The sequence below is a fragment of the Prionailurus bengalensis genome, chromosome C1 (genome assembly GCF_016509475.1).
Source record: "Prionailurus bengalensis isolate Pbe53 chromosome C1, Fcat_Pben_1.1_paternal_pri, whole genome shotgun sequence".
NCBI lineage: Eukaryota > Metazoa > Chordata > Mammalia > Carnivora > Felidae > Prionailurus > Prionailurus bengalensis.
This window is the reverse complement of record NC_057345.1, coordinates 160444259-160462619: the sequence shown is the minus strand read 5'-3', so window position 1 is coordinate 160462619 and position 18361 is coordinate 160444259. Positions and strand designations below refer to the sequence as shown.

The 18361-nt window shown below is 40.2% G+C and overlaps 1 protein-coding gene across 1 annotated transcript in view; it reads right to left on the bottom strand.

Annotated features, from left to right (window-relative positions):
* Positions 1 to 608: 608 nt before the first annotated feature.
* GORASP2 (golgi reassembly stacking protein 2) overlaps positions 609 to 18361 on the bottom strand; it is a 34470-nt gene continuing 16717 nt past the window's right edge. Inside the window, exons 2-10 of the mRNA XM_043577018.1 lie at positions 17669 to 17749; positions 15652 to 15855; positions 14642 to 14728; positions 13792 to 13922; positions 10570 to 10702; positions 8363 to 8486; positions 4544 to 4630; positions 3348 to 3458; positions 609 to 1745 (exon numbers count right to left, since the gene is read on the bottom strand). Of these exons, the coding sequence (XP_043432953.1) occupies positions 1405 to 1745; positions 3348 to 3458; positions 4544 to 4630; positions 8363 to 8486; positions 10570 to 10702; positions 13792 to 13922; positions 14642 to 14728; positions 15652 to 15855; positions 17669 to 17749 (1299 nt within the window). The 3' untranslated portion in view covers positions 609 to 1404. The remainder of the gene's footprint in view (positions 1746 to 3347; positions 3459 to 4543; positions 4631 to 8362; positions 8487 to 10569; positions 10703 to 13791; positions 13923 to 14641; positions 14729 to 15651; positions 15856 to 17668; positions 17750 to 18361) is intronic.

Sequence of the window (18361 nt, the reverse complement as noted above, 5' to 3'; positions counted from 1 at the left end):
TCTTTTAGAAAGTAATAACAACTTGCTCACCTCTTCCTATACTGGAAAGTAAAAAATCATGTAACATTTAAGTATGCTTGTGAATATTTTTCCCACCAGTTACAAGCTCTTGTTAAAAAAAATAGGATTGCTAACTGAAATATTCTAGAATTATATTTACAACGCAAACAGAAGAAGCTAGTGCTCAGAGCTGGAGCCTTCTTTTATCATTCAGCGTGAAGCACAAACCTGGTTCAGTAGTGGATATATCCTAAAAATTGGCTGGTGCTGGGCCCCCCGTTAGAGGCACTAGGTTGGCGCTGGCAAGTCTAGCTTCCGGCTGACCGGTCGCAGCTCAATTACACGTGCTGGGCCCTTAGCAACATTCATGCTACTACCAGGTCAATAACTGATGAACCTCTTTTGTCTTATTTAAAAAACAGATATAATATGCATTTAATTTCATTCAATAAATCAATTCCACTTAACTTACCATCTCTTAGAAAACTTGGCAGAGAGCCAACAAAAGACATGAAAAATTACATTAAAGATGTGCGACATACTTGAGAGTAACAAGTGCATACATGGCAATTAGGAGTTGTCATTTAAATGCACCACAAGAAGAAAAATAAAATTACTGTAATTTATTGCTGAATCTATGCTTGTCCAGTATAGCTATAATATTAGAAGTAGCCACAAAGTGCCACCTTCTGGTTTAAAACTGTGCAGCATTTCCTTTATTTCTTTTTAAATGCCATTTGATGGTGGACGTATAAAGCAACAGCAGCAGTTACAAAATGTTGTCTGAGTAATTCTGAGAGCTCTAAACAAAGATCTGTGAATAGGCTGAATAAAAAGATGTCCAATTCATAGTGCACACTGTGTAACTTTAACAAACATCTTTAGTTGGAATTTTCGTGTAAACCTTTAGAGATTGACTCACAGAAACCAAAAGTAAAATATCTGTTCCTTTCACGATTTAAGTGAGGTGGTCGGCATTCTCAAAAACGACTTACAAAATACAAGAAATGTTGCATGTGAGTACTAGGCATAAAATATTTCATTTTCTTACAGGAGGAGCAGCAGGGGGACAGGGAGCCTCGTGGATGCCCTGTCACCTTTCCCAAAGATGTGTACCCCCACGAATGGCAGTGGAAACCTGGCAGCAAGCCACTCTTAAATTCTTTTTGGTTGTTTTTAAAATACAAGCACTTTCTGACATTTCCCTCCCAGCCTATGAGCCCCACCCCGACTTGGCAGGATACAAGCCCACGTCCTCTTCCTTAGTTTTCCCCTTAGAATTATTTACAGGATGCCTATAGATACGGTACAAACTAGTATGAAATTAATGAGAGTTTGCATTTCCAGACACGCTCCTGTGGTTAGACAAAGCCCACCACACCAATTCCGAAGACCGGTTCAAAGTTAAGGTGACTCGGAGGCACTTGCATCCGTAACTGCAGAAGCAGGCTTCTCGCCGGCTGGGCTGGATTCGCAGACTCTGTCCTCAACAGTGGTGGGGGCCTTGGGAGGGGGGGGCGTCACATCCGCGGTGGGTGCGGAGGCAGCGTCTGCCTTTGCAGTGGTCGTGACAGGGTCGGAGGGTGGGCTCCCGGTGGGTGCGAGGGAGGGTAACAGCTCCCCTGAGCTCGTTGCAGAAGACACCTCTGGAACCAAAGGGAATGACGGGAGGAACTCGGATGGCATGGGGAGAGGTGCAATGCCAGGTAAGTTTCGGGGAGGCAAGGAAGGAAGAGGTGGCAAACCTAGGACAAAAACGGCACAGATCATACATCCTCCCGGCACTGAAAGAGCAGCTGTCATCATCACGTGACTGTTTTTATTTGCATTTCATTAAGGAAACTGAAGCCAAGGAGAGATACCACAAATCGCAACTTCTGCTTATCCTCAGGTGGAGGCCAGGACAGTTAGGGTTAGATATCCAATCCAAGACCAGCTGGCCAGAAGGAAAGGTTCCCGCCTTCCAGACTCCACAACCTCCATGTGACTCAGCCAGTTCAGAGAAGAAATGATTCTCCCCGTTAGGACGGGCAGAAGCCCACCCGGCAAGCAATGTGGCCACACTAGTGTTGGACGTAACTCCCCTTCAGTCAGGCAAGCCCCCAGCTGAGTCAGAGGGGCCCTCTGGATAGAAACAGGAAGAGGAGACGGGCCGGCCTGGGGAGGGAGGCGCTTGTCCTGTAGCCTCCTCCCTTGGCCTCACCTCACCGTAAGCACTCAGCCTCTGTTCAAGCCCTCTGACTGACTGGTAACCATTACGCTTGGTGGGCTCAACGTGAGGATTTCAAAATGGAGAATGAAGGAAAAGAGCGTTGCTTTTTTAAGAAACAAAGGAACGGCAGAAGGTACGATATATTCAGAGCAACCACCGGGCTGGTGAAAACCTCAATGCTCTTAGGGTCTATCTGTTAAGTCGAGGAAAGGGCAGATGAAGCCAAGAATACAGGGCACAATAGAAAAAACAAAAGGAGTGGTAAGACAGGGTAAACATGAGGGTTTACTAGTCTTCCTTTTTTTTTTTTAAACTACTGGGCGGAAAGTAAATGCGTCCATGAGGACAGGTGATGAGTACATACAGATGGGGACAGCACAACGGGGACAGCTACGACCGAGACAGAAACACGACCATGCACACTCCCTGACATCACCAAGGGGCCTAGCTACTGAAATGAGCAATTAGCAGTCGCCTTGACATGCGGTCCTCTCAAAGTTGAAGGTGAGTAATCGTTAACTGAAAGAACAGACTTGTGGGCCACTCTGCTGCTTCATTTTCATCAGGGCATAAAATCTGAGCGTAAATACTTGGAGCATCTGCCAGCTTAACTATGTGTAGCTAAAGTCTCTCTCAGCTTTTATCATAAAAACATCTATTAGTAACAGAGAATACGTATCAAATAACAACAAACCCAGCCAGCTGAGCAAGGGTGACAGTTTCACAGCCCACGTTTCTGGTCTTGGCTACTCAAAACAAACACCGCTGGTGGCAGCTACCCAAACACGAGGAGTCCATTCACTTGCGCTGGGTGAATGTACACCTTCGTCCAGTTCACTCAAAGCAGCACCACACTGCTGTTCTTTATTTCTACAACTGGCCTTTCTGGTATCTGGGCTGTCAGGGTGCAAGGAGAGGAAAATGGAAGAGAGGCGGCCAAGTAGAGGAGAATCACAAAAATATTCTTCCTCTTTTTTAAGCTTTTTAAATAAAAAAAATAATATTTATTTGAAGCAGCTGAAATTTGTTCAACTGATCTGCCCTTTCCAGAAAAAATTGCAATAGAGGATCTGCTTTCCTGGGTAAAAGCTTTTTATTTAGACAGAGTCCTAGGAAGGCAAGATGGGCCACATACCCGCGTTCACCAGTTCTGGTAAGCTGACGCCTGGCATGACATGCGGTGTAGGGAGGTTGAGGTTGGGGAGGGCGGGCAGGTTAGGTAGTCCTGCTGGTAAAGGCATCAGACCTACAGAGAAGGCAGAGAACAAATGATAAAACCACTTCCTCCGGGGAAAACATTCAATCCTGTTTTGAAAAAAATACTACCCACTTCAAATTGAGAACACCAGAAGTCCACTTACTGTGGGGCAGTTCTGTATCATAACATTCACAAAACAACAAAGCTCACTATGTGCAATGTCTTTCTGTACCTAAGTGATTAGATGGCTAAGTAGGTAAGGCTTAAAAGACACTAGAGTACCTCCAAACCCAAGAGCAAGAACGACGATGGCCTGAGTGTCGCGGGGAAGAGCTGATTTATGTCAGCAAGTACGGTAGTAAACGGAATTAAATTTCTCTTTGAATGGCTGAGGTTCACAATCCTTCTGGCTTTTTAATTTTTTTCTGAAATAATTTCAGACTTACAGTTGCGAAAGTAGTTTATATAACTATAATATATATATATACCTTATATATATATATATAAGGTATATATATATATATATATATACATTTCACTCAAATTCCCCACATGTCAACATTTTACCACATTTCTTTACCACTCTCTGTGTGTGTCCGTGTACACACTTGGTTAATCACTAAATATGTGTGTGCAATGACATCTTCAGTCATACAATTAAAGGCTCTCATGATGCAAGTATATTTGATCCCTGAAATAATAGTGTCATTGCTAATAACACCGTTATCCCTGAAATGAGATTGTTATCTGATGGGTGAAGAAATTTGGTCTTCACTGGGAACAGTAAGAAATAAACACAAATCTAACTTCATGTTAAAGCTTCTAAAGAAGCTAATATGGAATGCTCTCTTTCAGCACAGAACTTTTGCATATTCCTTCTTCCTGCCTCACGCTGCACTGGAGGCATAGCTGGCTGAGGACAAGGAGCCTGGGGCTCAGAAGTTAACAGCTGGTGACTGACAGCTCACTGCTACTTACTCTCATTTATCACAAAGTTATAGCAAAGATAAAATGAGATGAAAAGACATAAAAAGTCACCACAGAGGTATACGGTTTTTCCCACTGTTTTTTAAGGTGCACAATATTACTAATGCTATTATCACTACATACATCTCCAGTCTCCTGCTGCTTACCTGGTAATGTAGTAGCTGGATTCATTGGTGGCACAGAAGTGAGGGACTGGCTTACTTGTGGTGGCAATAATGGTACTGTTGGTACACCTAAAACAAAAACACGACCTTAAACAAAATTTCTAACAATTTCAGCTGACAAAGAACGAAGACACTTTATTAGGACAGTCTTCAGACCCCTTCCCTCACCAACCACCACGGTAGGGTCTTCATTCCGTGGGACTCATTCAGGCCCGGCTTCTGGCTGCTTCACCAACTGTCTTAGCTGATCTACATACTCTGCCTGTGGCCTTTAACAAAGACTGTTAGCAGAGTCTCGGCTAAGAGGGCGGGAGGCTCTGCAAACTCACCCCAGCTAAGCTCACTGGACAAGAATTTTATACCTGACATAAGGCTAGATTAGAAAACTGTTTTACAAATTCAGAAATGAGACTCGAGGATTCTAGTCAATCTCTACAAGGCTCCTGAACTAGAATGCCCCATAAACCTAGGACTGCTGGGGGGGGGGGGGGGGGGACCATGTGCCCTTTGAAACCATGAATGCTGGTCTGTGAAAGGGGAGAAGATGCAGATGGCCTGGAAGAGACAAGAGAGCATGTGGGCCTCCAGAGATGGAGAGAACGACCTGGCTTCCTGAATTTCCATTTCCTTTTGATCTACAGGCTCTGTGACACTCCTCTGAAGTCTTTTTACTGATGTTATTAGCTTGAGAAGGTTATGTTCTTCAAATGCAAGTAACTCTTAGGATTCTACATAATAAAGGTTATCTATTAATGTCTACCACCTACTCATGCTAGAGGCTTTGCTGTTATCCAAACAATAGTGCACACGGAGTCCAGATTTTCTTACAGAAATGTGCTTAAATATGGTAGCAGGAATGAACTGTGCCTAAAAGCATGAAGCAACCCTTTTCATATAATTACTTTTTCATGTATTTACTTTTCTGCAGAAATTGGAGGCATGTAAAAGAAGAAGAGGGTTCTTTGCTTTCATCAGATTCTCATGAAAGTTGGTTGACTACTACGTTTGTTCATTAATTCCAGCTTTTTGGGGGCACCTACGGTATCTATATATACGTTAGACATTGTTCTAGGCACTGAGGCACTCTACAACATAAAGAAATTAGAAATCACTACCTTCAGGATATATTCTAATAATCGACAGGAAAAGGGACACAGAGGTTGAACAAGTAAAATAACCAACATGCAAAATGGTGGGAGTCCTCTGCAGAAAACTCAAGCAGGGGAGGGGACAAGAAATGTGAGGCATGAGGGAGGGTAGCAAAAAGGTCACCTGATTAATGCTATTTCAAAACGATATATTCATTTTCTAAAATTTCATAATCCAAAAATTTTCAAATCGATACAGGAGTTTTCTTTTTTAAAGATACTTTTCATGTTTCTACAGTTACTGCTTGGGCTACTTTGCAGCAAATTACTTAAAAGCAAAGATGGGTAAGTAAATGCCTAACAAAAAGTGGGTTCTCACATGTCACACTGCAAGAATACTCAATTTTTTAATTGATTTATTCAGAGTGAAAATGTTGATTTCCGTCTCTTCTGAGTATTGCTTTATTTACATTTCTATCTTTTAATATTCAAGAAGCCATTTCTCCACAGCGTAATAAGGCCAGGGATCCCAGCACATGCTTTTAAGATAACACAAGTGTAACCATAATGTAGTGAGGGAAGATATGGTCTGCTCCTGTGGCGGTTACACCAACCCACCTTTACTAAGTCTATTCAGGAATAAACTAGAGGACCATCTGATGGAATGTAAGGAAAAACCCCACAATATAAAAACAAGATGCCAACACTGCCTAAGTGAAATAAACTTTAAACTGGATCCCAACTGGATCTATGACTTGATATTGATGACATTAATATTTAATTTCATCTAGGCAATGTTCTAAAACTGGATTGTGATGATGACTGCACAACTTCATAAATTTACTAAAAATCATTGAGATGTATGCATACAGTGAGTTAATCTTATGGTATGCAAATTATATTGTAAAAAAGCTGGGGAAAAAAACAAGCAAATGGTAGGGGGTAGAGAGGTGTATCACCATATTGAAAACTGGTGAAGCTGGGTGTTGGGGGTTCACAGTACCATACCATCTATTTTAGACTGTTTGAAATTTTTAATTATAAAAAGTTGAAATTTTAATATTTATTTATTTTTGAAAGGGGGGGAGAGGTACAGAGAGAGAGAGGGAGAGAGGGAGGGAGGGGGAGGGAGGGAGAGGGAGAGGGAGGGAGAGGGAGAGGGAGGGAGGGAGGGAGGGAGGGGGAGAGGGAGAGGGAGAGGGAGAGGGAGAGAGAGAGAGAGAGAGAGAGAGAGAGAGAGAGAGAGAATCCCAAGCAGTTTCTGTGCCATTAGCACGGAGCCTGATGCAGGGCTTGACCCCATGAACCATGAGATCATGGCCTGAGCCGAAATCAAGAGTTGGCTGCCCAATCAACTGTGCCACCCAGGTGCCCCCAAAAATTGAAATTTTAAATATTATCTAGAAAAACACATCTTTGGGAAATAAAATGAAGACTCTGAAAAGGGCTGGGATTTGAACCAAAGGGACCAAGTGCAGAAATAAACTGTTGAACTTAACTGCATCTTGGTGAATACATTCTAAGTCCGTTCCAGAACAAAGCCAAGTATGAACAAATTTTGAACACAAATATTAAAAGGAGCTCAAGAATAAAAGGTGAAAATGAAATACAACTAAACTATGTCAGTATTTCTTTTGCTTCCTCAGTATTTAATTAAATAATTGCTTCCTCAGTATTTAATTAAATAATATACTCTTGGTATTATCAAGAAATAAAACCAGAAAACAGGAGATTTTTAAAAAGGCAAGAGAAAAGTAAACTCTACCAAACTACCAAGCTAAGATCTATGTTATGTGATGAAGCAATCTCACGTCTAGGAATATAACCAAGAAAAACGAAGACACAGGTCCATGTAAAAACCTGTACACAAATGTTCTTGGCAGCATTATTCATAACAGCCAAAAAAGCAGAAACCACCTCAATGTCCCTCAACTGATTAATGGATAAACAAAATGTGGCATGTCCATACAAAAGAACATTATCTGGCCGTTAAAAAGGAAGTATTAATATATGATACAACATGAAGGAACCTTGAGAGCATTATTCTATGTGAAAGAAGCCAGTCACAGAAACCATGCATACTGCATGAAATGTCTATATTAGGAAAATCCACAGAAAGAAAGATTAGGAATTGTCTAGGCCTGAGGGGCTGGGGAAAAACAGTAAATGACAGATACAGGGTATAGGGTTTCTTCTGGAGTAATGAAATGTTCTAAAATTGACTGACATGATGGTTGCACAACTTTGCACAAATACACTGAAAAAAATCCCACTGAATTGTACACTTTCAAAGGGTGAATTGTATGGTATGTAAATTATATCTCAATAAAGCTGCTGGAATAAAAACTGAAACAGAAAATGACTGTATTAGGTAGAACGAGAAATACAGAAAAGGAGGAAGACATGTATGTGTCCCCTGAGCAAGACTGAACCCTCTAGGAAGAGAACGTTATCCTGCTCACTTCTGTTATCTCCAGCGTTTACTATCCAGGGGACACTGCAAACATTTGTTGAGGAAATAGAGCAAACAGAATTTAAAGGTACAGTCCTGACTCTACAACTTGTCTAAAATACACTGAGAAGTGGTGTAAATGCAGGACATATCTACAGTTTTCAAAGTATACTGGCATTAATTTTTAAAATCTATGGCTTGAGGCAGAAAAGATCATGTAAAACAAAGTAAGTTGAAAAGAGAATAGATTTTTCTGCTCACCTGTACTGAGAACATTACTGACAGCTGGTGGAGTTGAGCTAATAGAAAGTCCAGACAGTCCCTGTTCAATTTCTGTAGTTCCTGGTGGTGACAAAGATGGAGGATTAACTGAGGACAGCTGGACCTGCCAAAAAAAAAAAAAAAGAAAGAAAAAGCACTCAGGTTTATTTCAAAGAAAATATACACACTGTCTCTCACTGGTCCGACAGATACCGCTTTTTTTGTTTGTTTTAGTTTTTATTTAAATTCCGGTTAATATACAGTGTAATATTAAATTTCAGGTGTACAATATAGTCATTTAACACTTCCACACAACATCTGGTGCTCATCACAAGTGCACGCCTTAAACCCCATCACCTATTTAACCCATCCTCCCACCCTTCTCCCCTCTGGTTACTGTCAGTTCTCTGTAGTTAAGAGTCTGTTTCTTGGTTTGCCTCTTTTTCCCTTTGCTCACTTGTTTTGTTTCTAACAGGTACCTTTTTTGATCATACTAGCTGTCAACGTTTTCACCTGGCACTTCTGCCTTCAGACACTCCTTCCTGTTTTTGTTACATGTCAAGGACCACGTGCTATAAACATCTTCCCATCCGGTCACTTCCAGTCTCTGGACACGTGGCATCTCCCCCATTACACACACTGTTCTAGCTACTCCCACCCTAGGAGGAGATTCTACTTTTTCCTCCTTCACAGATGCCCAAGACTCATTTTACTCCACCTTGAAAACACCGCTTTTCTCTTCTCTGAGTTCTCAGCCAGTTGTAACTTTCATCGTTCCCGGAAGAAGTCAGCTCAAAGTCTTAATGCGGAATGGAGTCCTTAAAAGTTTCTCAAGATGTCTAACCCTTCAGTCCACCTTATCTTTTCTCATCAATGTATGAATGTGGCAGCCAGACCCCCACTTCTGGGGTGGGGGAGGGATAAGTCTATATGGAGTCTATGGATGGGTGGATGGGTGGTTTCATCTCTGGATACTCCAACTTCCGCCAGCTCCAGTGTCCTCTAGCCCTTTTCCCTAGCTGCCATTTCACCGTCTGGTCTTCCAGACTGCCCACAGAGGCTTATCTGGGGCAGAAATCACAGATGAGGAGCAGCAGATTAACATGTAACTACATGGGCTCTGGCTGTCAGTCAATGGCAGGGGTGGGGAGTGAGGAAAGGTTACACTTCCCTGTAGCATGTTTTCTACTTTCTTTAGTACTGATGCTAGTGGTGGCAGCCCTTTCTTTCTTTATAGCTGTAGCATTTTCCTTCTGGATGTTTGGTTTTTATTTAGTCATGCAGACAAGAGTTAACTGTCCTTTGAGGCTTTCATAGAAAGCATGCTAAAAGCCTGTAAGCCTGGGGCGCCTAGGTGACTCAGCTGGTTAGGAGTCCAAGCCTTGTGGTTGCGGTCATGACTGGGGTCTGTACTGACAGTGTGGAGACTGCTTGGGATTCTCTCTCCCTCTCTCTCTGCCCCTTCCCCACTCTCGCACTCACACTCTCAAAATAGATAAATAAACATTAAAAAAATAAATAAAAAATAAAAGCCTGTTAAGCCTGTACAAATACCTTATCCTTAAAAAGTCTTACTTTGATCTTGTAAGCACCCCCACACAGCATCTTGCTTTGTTTCTAGTTCAGTTTCTTGAAAGATTAAGCACCAGCTATCATTACCACCTTACCACCATTTGCCCTCCATCCTGTGACTTGATCTCTGCCCGCTGCCAGTCTCTGAAAGTGTCCTAGCCCAGGACATGTGTTTGTCACTCCTTCTCTAACCTGACTTCTCTTAATTTTTCTTGATGCTTTGTCCTCCCTTTGGATTTCTGTCTTCCCTTTGGACTTCCTCTGTCGGATCCTTGTTCTTTCCTGGATCCCCTTTCTGCCCATCCATTTAAATAGTAGGAATGTTCAAGATTCTAACCTCAGTCCTCTGATCCACCAGGCCCAATCCCTCAATAATTTTTATCGCTGCTCATTAGGTTAAATTACCCACTCTTTGCTGATGATTCCCAAATCTGTATGTCTAGTCTTGTCCTCGTTCCTGAAATCCAGATCCACAGGCTATCTATCTGGATATCCTACAGGAATTTCAAATTCAACATGGTCAACACTTAACTCCTCTCTTACCCTATCTCCATTACTGCTACTACCACACACACTGACACTTGACTCGTTTTAGCGAAAACTTTATACATCATCACGTAGTAAAATTATCTCACCTCTGTAAATCCATCTTTAAGAGGAGTAATAGGTGTACCAGTCATCTGTCCAGGAAGAGAAATTTTCTTCCCTTCTTCAAATGGGCGTGTTGGTATTCGATGCAAATAACCATATCCAATGCCACATCCTAGGCTGTGAAAATATTTTTATTTCTTAAAGTTATTGTTATCAATCACAGCTTGCATTTCACTGAGGTTTGGAAATACAAAACCAAATTCCCATTCTTTTAAGTGTCATCCTATCAGAGGCCTCTTCTGACCACCCTTTAAAACACAGCACCCCCCTTCACCAGACACTACCCTTACAGCTCCTTTATTTTTCTTCAAGCATTTATCCTCATCTGACACACTGCACATTTATTTATCTGCTGTCTCCCCCAATAAAATGTTAAGGTCCTTAAGAGCAGAGACCTCGTTTTGTTTACTGCCGTAACAGTTCCTGACACATGGCAGACACTCAATAATTATTTGCTGAATGAATGACATACGGCCCTTTCCACCAAAGAGCTCCAAGTACTTCTGTCCGATGATGTCATTTACACAGTCCCTAGTTCTATTTCAGAGCCTGACACAAATCAATCCAAGTTAATCCAGAGTCCTAATTTATCCTCTCATTGCCACCAGAGGCATCTTTCTAGTAAGACATGATCACACTGTTTTTCAGTCTGCTGGCCTCCCAATATTCCTTTTCTCTTCTTCCTTTTGCAGAATTTCTTCTCCGCATTGTTGGCAGTGCTGGTGGGACTGTCAGTCAGGGAGCCTAGTCCAACCCAAGGAGTGGCTCATAACCAAAGCCAGGCCAATCCACCTTTCTTTGCCCATGGCTGCAAATCTTGGGAGTGACAGAAAACAAAAACAGCTTCATCTCTTCAGTAGAACACTAATGAAAACTGCCAATTAGTCCTTCCTCTCTAAATCCCTAGCAGTGCTGAATTCTGTCCTTCCCACATCTGATTCTTTAAGCTGTTTCTTTGATTATCTGAGCAACTCCACAGCAATAAATCCATGTCTACTTAGGACAGCGACAGTTAGTTTCTACTGTTTGGAACCAACAAACCCCCACTGGTACAGTATTTCACAGTCCCACTACCCAAGGTATATCCAAATTCCTGACTGTGGGATTTAAGGCCCTTCACAATCAGATTCCAACTTAGGTTGCCATCATTATTACTTTTATTTCCTAAACTACTCGATACTTTCTGAGAAGCCCATGCACAGATATCTCTGCCTCCCCCCCACCAATGCATCTTTTGTTTCTGTGGATTTGAGCCCCCAACAAAAGCCTCCCGGGAGAGCAAGCAGTGGCCAACTTCGGCTCTTCCTAAGCCAAATCTGACTTTGCAATGATGCTTCATATTACAAAATTACCTCTTCCTTTGCTGACTTTTCGTCCCTTCTACCATCAAATCTGTAATTATCACTAAACTAGATCTCAGATTTAGAGGAAGAAAGTAAGATTAAATAATTTAGACTGATTGATCATAGCCTATCAGACATAGGTGCATTTTAAAACAAGGTGATTATTCAAAATAAGTGGTTGCAGAGAAAGCACTGAGGCCACAGTGAGCCCCTCTGCAAACTTACAGATAGCCCAAGACTGAAACTAAGAGAAATATGCTGGAACAAATGAAATTTGGTCAGTCTCTGAGGAAGGAATGAAACCCACAGGTACACATCTGCCAGATGAGGGCAGACTAAAAATGGTCTATATGCATCTGTCTAAAGCAATGGCTGATCAATGATACTAAACCATGTCCCAAAGAAAAATGTCTTCCACAGAAAAGGAGTAGTCGCCAGAGTCTAGAAAAGAAGGCTCCAAGAATGAGAATGTAGCAGTATTTAGTCTGCAGAATTAAACATGAAAGAATTAGTGATGTTCTTTGCTATTGGACTCCACCATGATTCCATGCTTACCGAGTACTCTCGTGATGCTAATCCGACCTGAGTATTCTAACTGGAGAAGAGACGCTTTTCTATTATAAACTAAAAGCCATTCTAATAAATACATCAGCTTCTCTACAAATTTAGTTTATATGAGGCAGTCCCTCTGAAATGAGTCAGTTTTGAATGCCTTGAGAAGATCATATTTCTGTGTGTTTACAAACCTGGACAACAGATAATAACTTGATCAAGAATTGTCCCAGAAAGGCCAGATTCTTAAGGTGATACCTCTATCTATTTTCTCAAATTGCAAAAAGCTAGCATCCTGGTTGCAATATCTAGTCAGCTACAGAATCTCAGGTAGTGTGGGGAATGATTATGAACAAATAGGGGCTTTCTCTGCCTGTGTCAACTAGGTCATCTCCTTACCAGCAATTACTGGAACTTTTATAAAATATGTGTGAAAGTTTCCAAACCCTAGGCTTTCCTATAATTATGGCTTATGCTCAAAAAATTCCTCAATTAAACAAGGCTTTCAAGATAATGAAAAACTTGTACAACTTAAACAACAGCTGAAAGACCTACAGAGGCAAAGTTAAGTCCACATGTTTTGCTTTGGCTTTTTGAAATTAGGAAATTGACTTGATGAACAGTCCCGAGAAACTGATTTTCTAGTTTGCTTCTCTGCGTGGCTTGATCCTCTTTCTAAATTGCTTTTTATAGTTGCTGCAATTTTGTCTAACTTTTGGCTAGTTTGTCCACTTCTGAAAGCCAACAGTTTTCCACAAAATGCTAAGGAATTTCCCCAGCAGCTAGACAAAGTTACAATTGTATTGTCCCATTGCTGGGGAGGGGAACTGGGAAAATAAAACTGAAAACTGTTTTATTAAAATACAAAACAAAACAAGGCTGTTCACTCTTAGATCAGTAAGGAAAAGGACACTACCTAAATATGTTCTTTAAAAAAATGGATTACTGAGGGGCGCCTGGGTGGCTCAATCCGTTAAGCATCTGACTTCGGCTCAGGTCATGATCTCGCGGTTTGTGAGTTCGAGACCTGCGTCGGGCTCTGTGCCGACAGCTCAGAGCCTGGAGCCTGCTTCCGATTCTGTGTCTCCCTCTCTCTCTGCCCCTCCCCTGCTCATGCTCTGTCTCTCTCTGTCTCAAAAATAAATAAAACATTAAAAAAAAAAATGGATTACTGAATTTGATATTCCAGGTCAGCTCTTTCCTTTTCTCAAGAAAAGTCTTATAATAAACCAGTAACTTGTTTAAAAATAAAAGCAATCATGTTTACTGTAAGTTTATGCAATCATTACTTAGTCTAAAAGGTGATCTTACCTGCCTTCTCCACCCCATGCGGAATTTGGTGTAATAATCACTTCTCGACAGTTATCAGTGTCTGTATTATACACATAAAGTTTCAATGGTTTTGCTTCATGTGTTTCAATAAGGCTGAACAGATCTTCAGACTGCAAAAGCATCACAGGAAAGAAACATTTTTACATTACTGAACTTTAGAACACTGGGTCAAACCTGGTTAATACCGGAATCACCTGGAAAACCTTTTTAAAAAGTACAGACTGGGCCCTGCCGCTAGACATAAAATTCATTCCTTAAAACCAACATTCCAAACAAGGTTTCAGATATTTTACCTAGCTCCTATGTGCAAGGTCTTATGTCCAGTTCTCTAAGACCTAGTCAGCAAGTTTAGCAAAACTCTTCTACACCCAAATTCTACATATTCTGCTTTTACTCTTCATTAGTAAGACCTGGTTACCTGGGCATCATATTTTTCCTCTCACTTTTTTTTTTTAGCAATATATACTTCCACTAGCTAACAGACAAGGAAAAGGATCTAATGCAGCTGAGCCAACTTTGATCCCTTAAAAAGAGGAAGAGAAAATGAAATCAATAACTAAAATGAACATTTGATTTAGTCTTGAAGTATGTAAGAGATTCCTGTATATCTCATACAAAATCTGTGCAACTGCCACACATATGTATTTTTCCTCACAGCTATACCCAGTAAGATACCTCCCAGATATTCTGTTTAACACCCTGTTGTGAAAGTTATCTTGATCAGCCAAGAACTAAATTTCAACTCTAAATGAGAAGTATGCAAATATACTTCTGAACTTAACATTAATGAGAATATACAACTTTCATTATTAACAAACACACGAATTACCTCATTCATGACTGTATCTGCTCCAATGATATAATCACTGTGAGGTCTAAGACCTGCCAGTGCTGCAGGAGAATTTGATTCTACTTCCTGGAATAACACAAAAACACACGCCCAAATTAATGTACATAAAATAATCTTTCAAATTTTACAGTTTAGTCCTTAATTATAATGATTTAAAAACCCCTGTACTTCTGGGGCACCTGGGCAGCTCAGTCGGTTAAGTGTCTGACTTTGGGTCAGGTCACGATCTCATGGTCCATGGGTTTGAGTCCTGTGTCAGGCTCTGTGCTGACAGCTTAGAGCCTGGAGCCTGCTTTGGATTCTGTGTCTCCCTCTCTCTCTCTGTCCCTCCCCCTCTAGCACTGTCTTTCTCTCTTAAAAATAAACGTTAAAAAAAAAAAATTTTTAAACCTCTGTACTTCTATCTTGTTAGACATGTCAGAAACTATAGAATATACACATTTAAATCTCTCAAACATAAAATCACATAATATTTAATAAATATTTAAAATATTTATTATTTTAGCTGTTTGTAGCTATCTGCTTTAACAATTCTTCTAATGGATAAATCAATAGAAAAATAGTTCTTAGGCACCTACATTTGCTGCTCTTCCTTTTTTTTTTTTTTTTTTTTTTAATTTATTTTGAGAGAGTTCATGTGTGTGAGCAGGGGAGGGGCAGAGAGAGAATCCCAAGCGGGCTCTGCACTGTCAGCGTAAAGCCCAACATGGGGCTCAATCTCACAAACTGTGAGATCATGACCTGAGCCAAAATCAAGAGTCAGATGCTCAACAGACTGAGCCACCCAGGCACCCTAAGTTTTACAAATTATTCCTAAGTTTAAAAAAATTATTAATCCATATTTTTAAAGCAATGAATTCCATTTTTCAGAAACTAAAAATAGCCTAATAATAATAGTAATAATACCTCTACAATCCAACCAAGCTGAAGACAGCACCTTTCTACAACATTTCTTAAATTGCAAGTAACAGCTCACACTTGATACCTACCAATACATGCCAAACGTTTTCATTTGCCCCATCAAAGCTGCAGAAACGAATGCTCACTCCCAACAAGCCCTGGCCACCCCACATGTTACTTGGTGTGACAGAGGTCTCTCGAAGCTCCAGTGTTTTACTACTGTAGATAAGCATTTTTACAGGTTTTTCAACATTTGCTTTCAGTAGATCCTTAAGAGTGTCATTGTCTTTATTCTGTGAACACATAGAAATATTTTTTCTTAATAAATAAAAAATGTTAACTATTTTAGCTTAAGCATCCTATGGCCCTACTGGAGTAGTATTAATAATCAACATCCAACAGGTAAAGCTTTCATTAACATTCAAATGCTCCTTGAAGTGAAAGAATGTCAAAAATTAAGAACAACTCCTATGTTATCAACAACTTCTGACTTTTTTCTAATAGTTGACTACAGATTATGGATTTTGAAACCCAACATTAGGGGCGCCTGGGTGGCTCAGTCGGTTAAGCGGCCGACTTCGGCTCAGGTCATGATCTCATGGTCCCGTCCGTGAGTTCAAGCCCCGCTTCAGGCTCTGTGCTGACCACTCAGAGCCTGGAGCCTGTTTCGGATTCTGTGTCTCCCTCTCTCTCTGACCCTCCCTCGTTCATGCTCTGTCTCTCTCTGTCTCAAAAATAAATAAATGTTAAAAAAAAAAAAAAATTAAAAAAAAATTAAAAAAAAAAAAAAAAAAAAAGAAACCCAACATTATTTGAGGTGATCTAGAGCTTTAGTGATAAAAAACCAAAATACTCCGGGGTGCCTGGGTGGCTCAGTTGGTTAACCGTCCAACTTCGGCACAGATCGTGATCTCGCAGTTTGTGAGTTCAAGCCCCACATACAGCTCTGTGCTGACAGTTCAGAGCCTGGAGCCTGCTTTAGATTCTGTGGGTTCTCTCTCTCAAAAATAAATAATAAACATTAAAAAAAATTGTTTTTAGTAAGAAAAATAAAAGAAAACCCAAAAAACAAAATACTCCTTAAGAAGTCATATTACTGGGGCGCCTGGGTGGCTCAGTCGGTTGAGCGGCCGACTTCGGCTCAGGTCATGATCTCGTGGTCTGTGAGTTCGAGCCCCGCGTCGGGCTCTCAGAGCCTGGAGCCTGTTTCAGATTCTGTGTCTCCCTCTCTCTGACCCTCCCCCGTTCATGCTCTGTCTCTCTCTGTCTCAAAAACAAATAAACGTTAAAAAAAAAAATTAAAAAAAAAAAAGGAAGTCACATTACTAACAAAATTGGTATGACTTTGATTTTAAAATCTAGAACATTTGCTGAGGTTGTAGTTTAATTTTGGACAGCACTCCTAAACATATGCTTTATTTATTTATTAGGAACTGGCAGGAGAGAAAAATGGAAGCAATATGTTAAATATTTCATTACATAAATGAAAAAAGGCCATTATGTAGGAGATGCTGATAATGAACAAAAAGTTGAAACTGCTATGAAAAAATAAACCAACCAAGTAGCCATAGTCATAAGAATTTCTGTTGCTGAAATTATCTAATTTTTTTTTTCCTTAAGACTTTACTACGGGGAAACTGAAAGCAACTTATAAAAGGTGGTTTTAATTCTGTACTTTTGGAACATAATTATCTGGTTCCAATAATATTATTTATATATCAAGGAATTCAGCTCCAAGAAAACTAAGTTATTTGAGAATGGGTCTTTACTAATCCACTTGTCAGTAACATACAAAAGTCTGACATTACTGAAAAAGCAAACTTTTTAATCCTAATTATTTCTTTCTGCTTAAAAAAATTAAATATTTAACATATAAAAGTCTCCAGTAATTTTATTCTCCTAAGATAGTCACTGAAGGGTGAGGTATATATACTATTTTGTATTTGACATTTTCATGTTTACTAACATAATTTTTACAAACTGGTACCATAACTCCATTTAATGTTTGTAACTAACGAATAAACATCCACCCCAGATAATCTGAAAAATTCCAATTTCAAAAGGTTACAAAATACTATAGTCAAAACTACAAAAAGCTGAACTTACTAATCTCGAACCATTAATGGAAACAATAAAATCAAAGAATGGCTCCAGTCCAGCTCTATGTCCTGGGGAATTTTCTTGTACCTGTAAAAACAAAAGTGCCAAAAAAGAAAAATGCAAAGCTTAATTAAAAATTATGAGCTAAATTTTAATACCTATCTCTTTTCAGTAAAATTAAGATAATTTCACTGATAAGGAGAGAGGTAAAACACACTAGTTCTCTCATTTCTCTTCCTCTCTCCCAACTAATGCCCTTGTAGTTCCCTAAATTCTACCTATTCTTTAAGTTCATCCCACATATGAGGTTCTTTCTCTATGGTCCTATTTCACTCTACCTTCTACTTTTGGAGGTTGGGGGCAACCTTCTCAGGTTGTAGCACAGGACATAGCAGACAGTTACTCATTACAACTGAGTGACAAATTCAAATTAATTTAGCAAGCATTTATTCCACGACTACTACTAGTAAGGCACCACTCAATTAACAAAACTAATATAGGAACATAGCTACTATGTCAAGATATTTATAATCTAGTAAGGAACAGACAAGAGGAAGGAGAGACAGAGGACACACAGTCCTCTAATAACTACAGAGGTTAAGGGCTATAATGGACGTACAGAGTTCTAAGGAGAAGATTAATTCTGACTGAAGAAGCTTCACAGGAAAAAAAAAAGACATCCGAGTTGTGCTTTAAAAT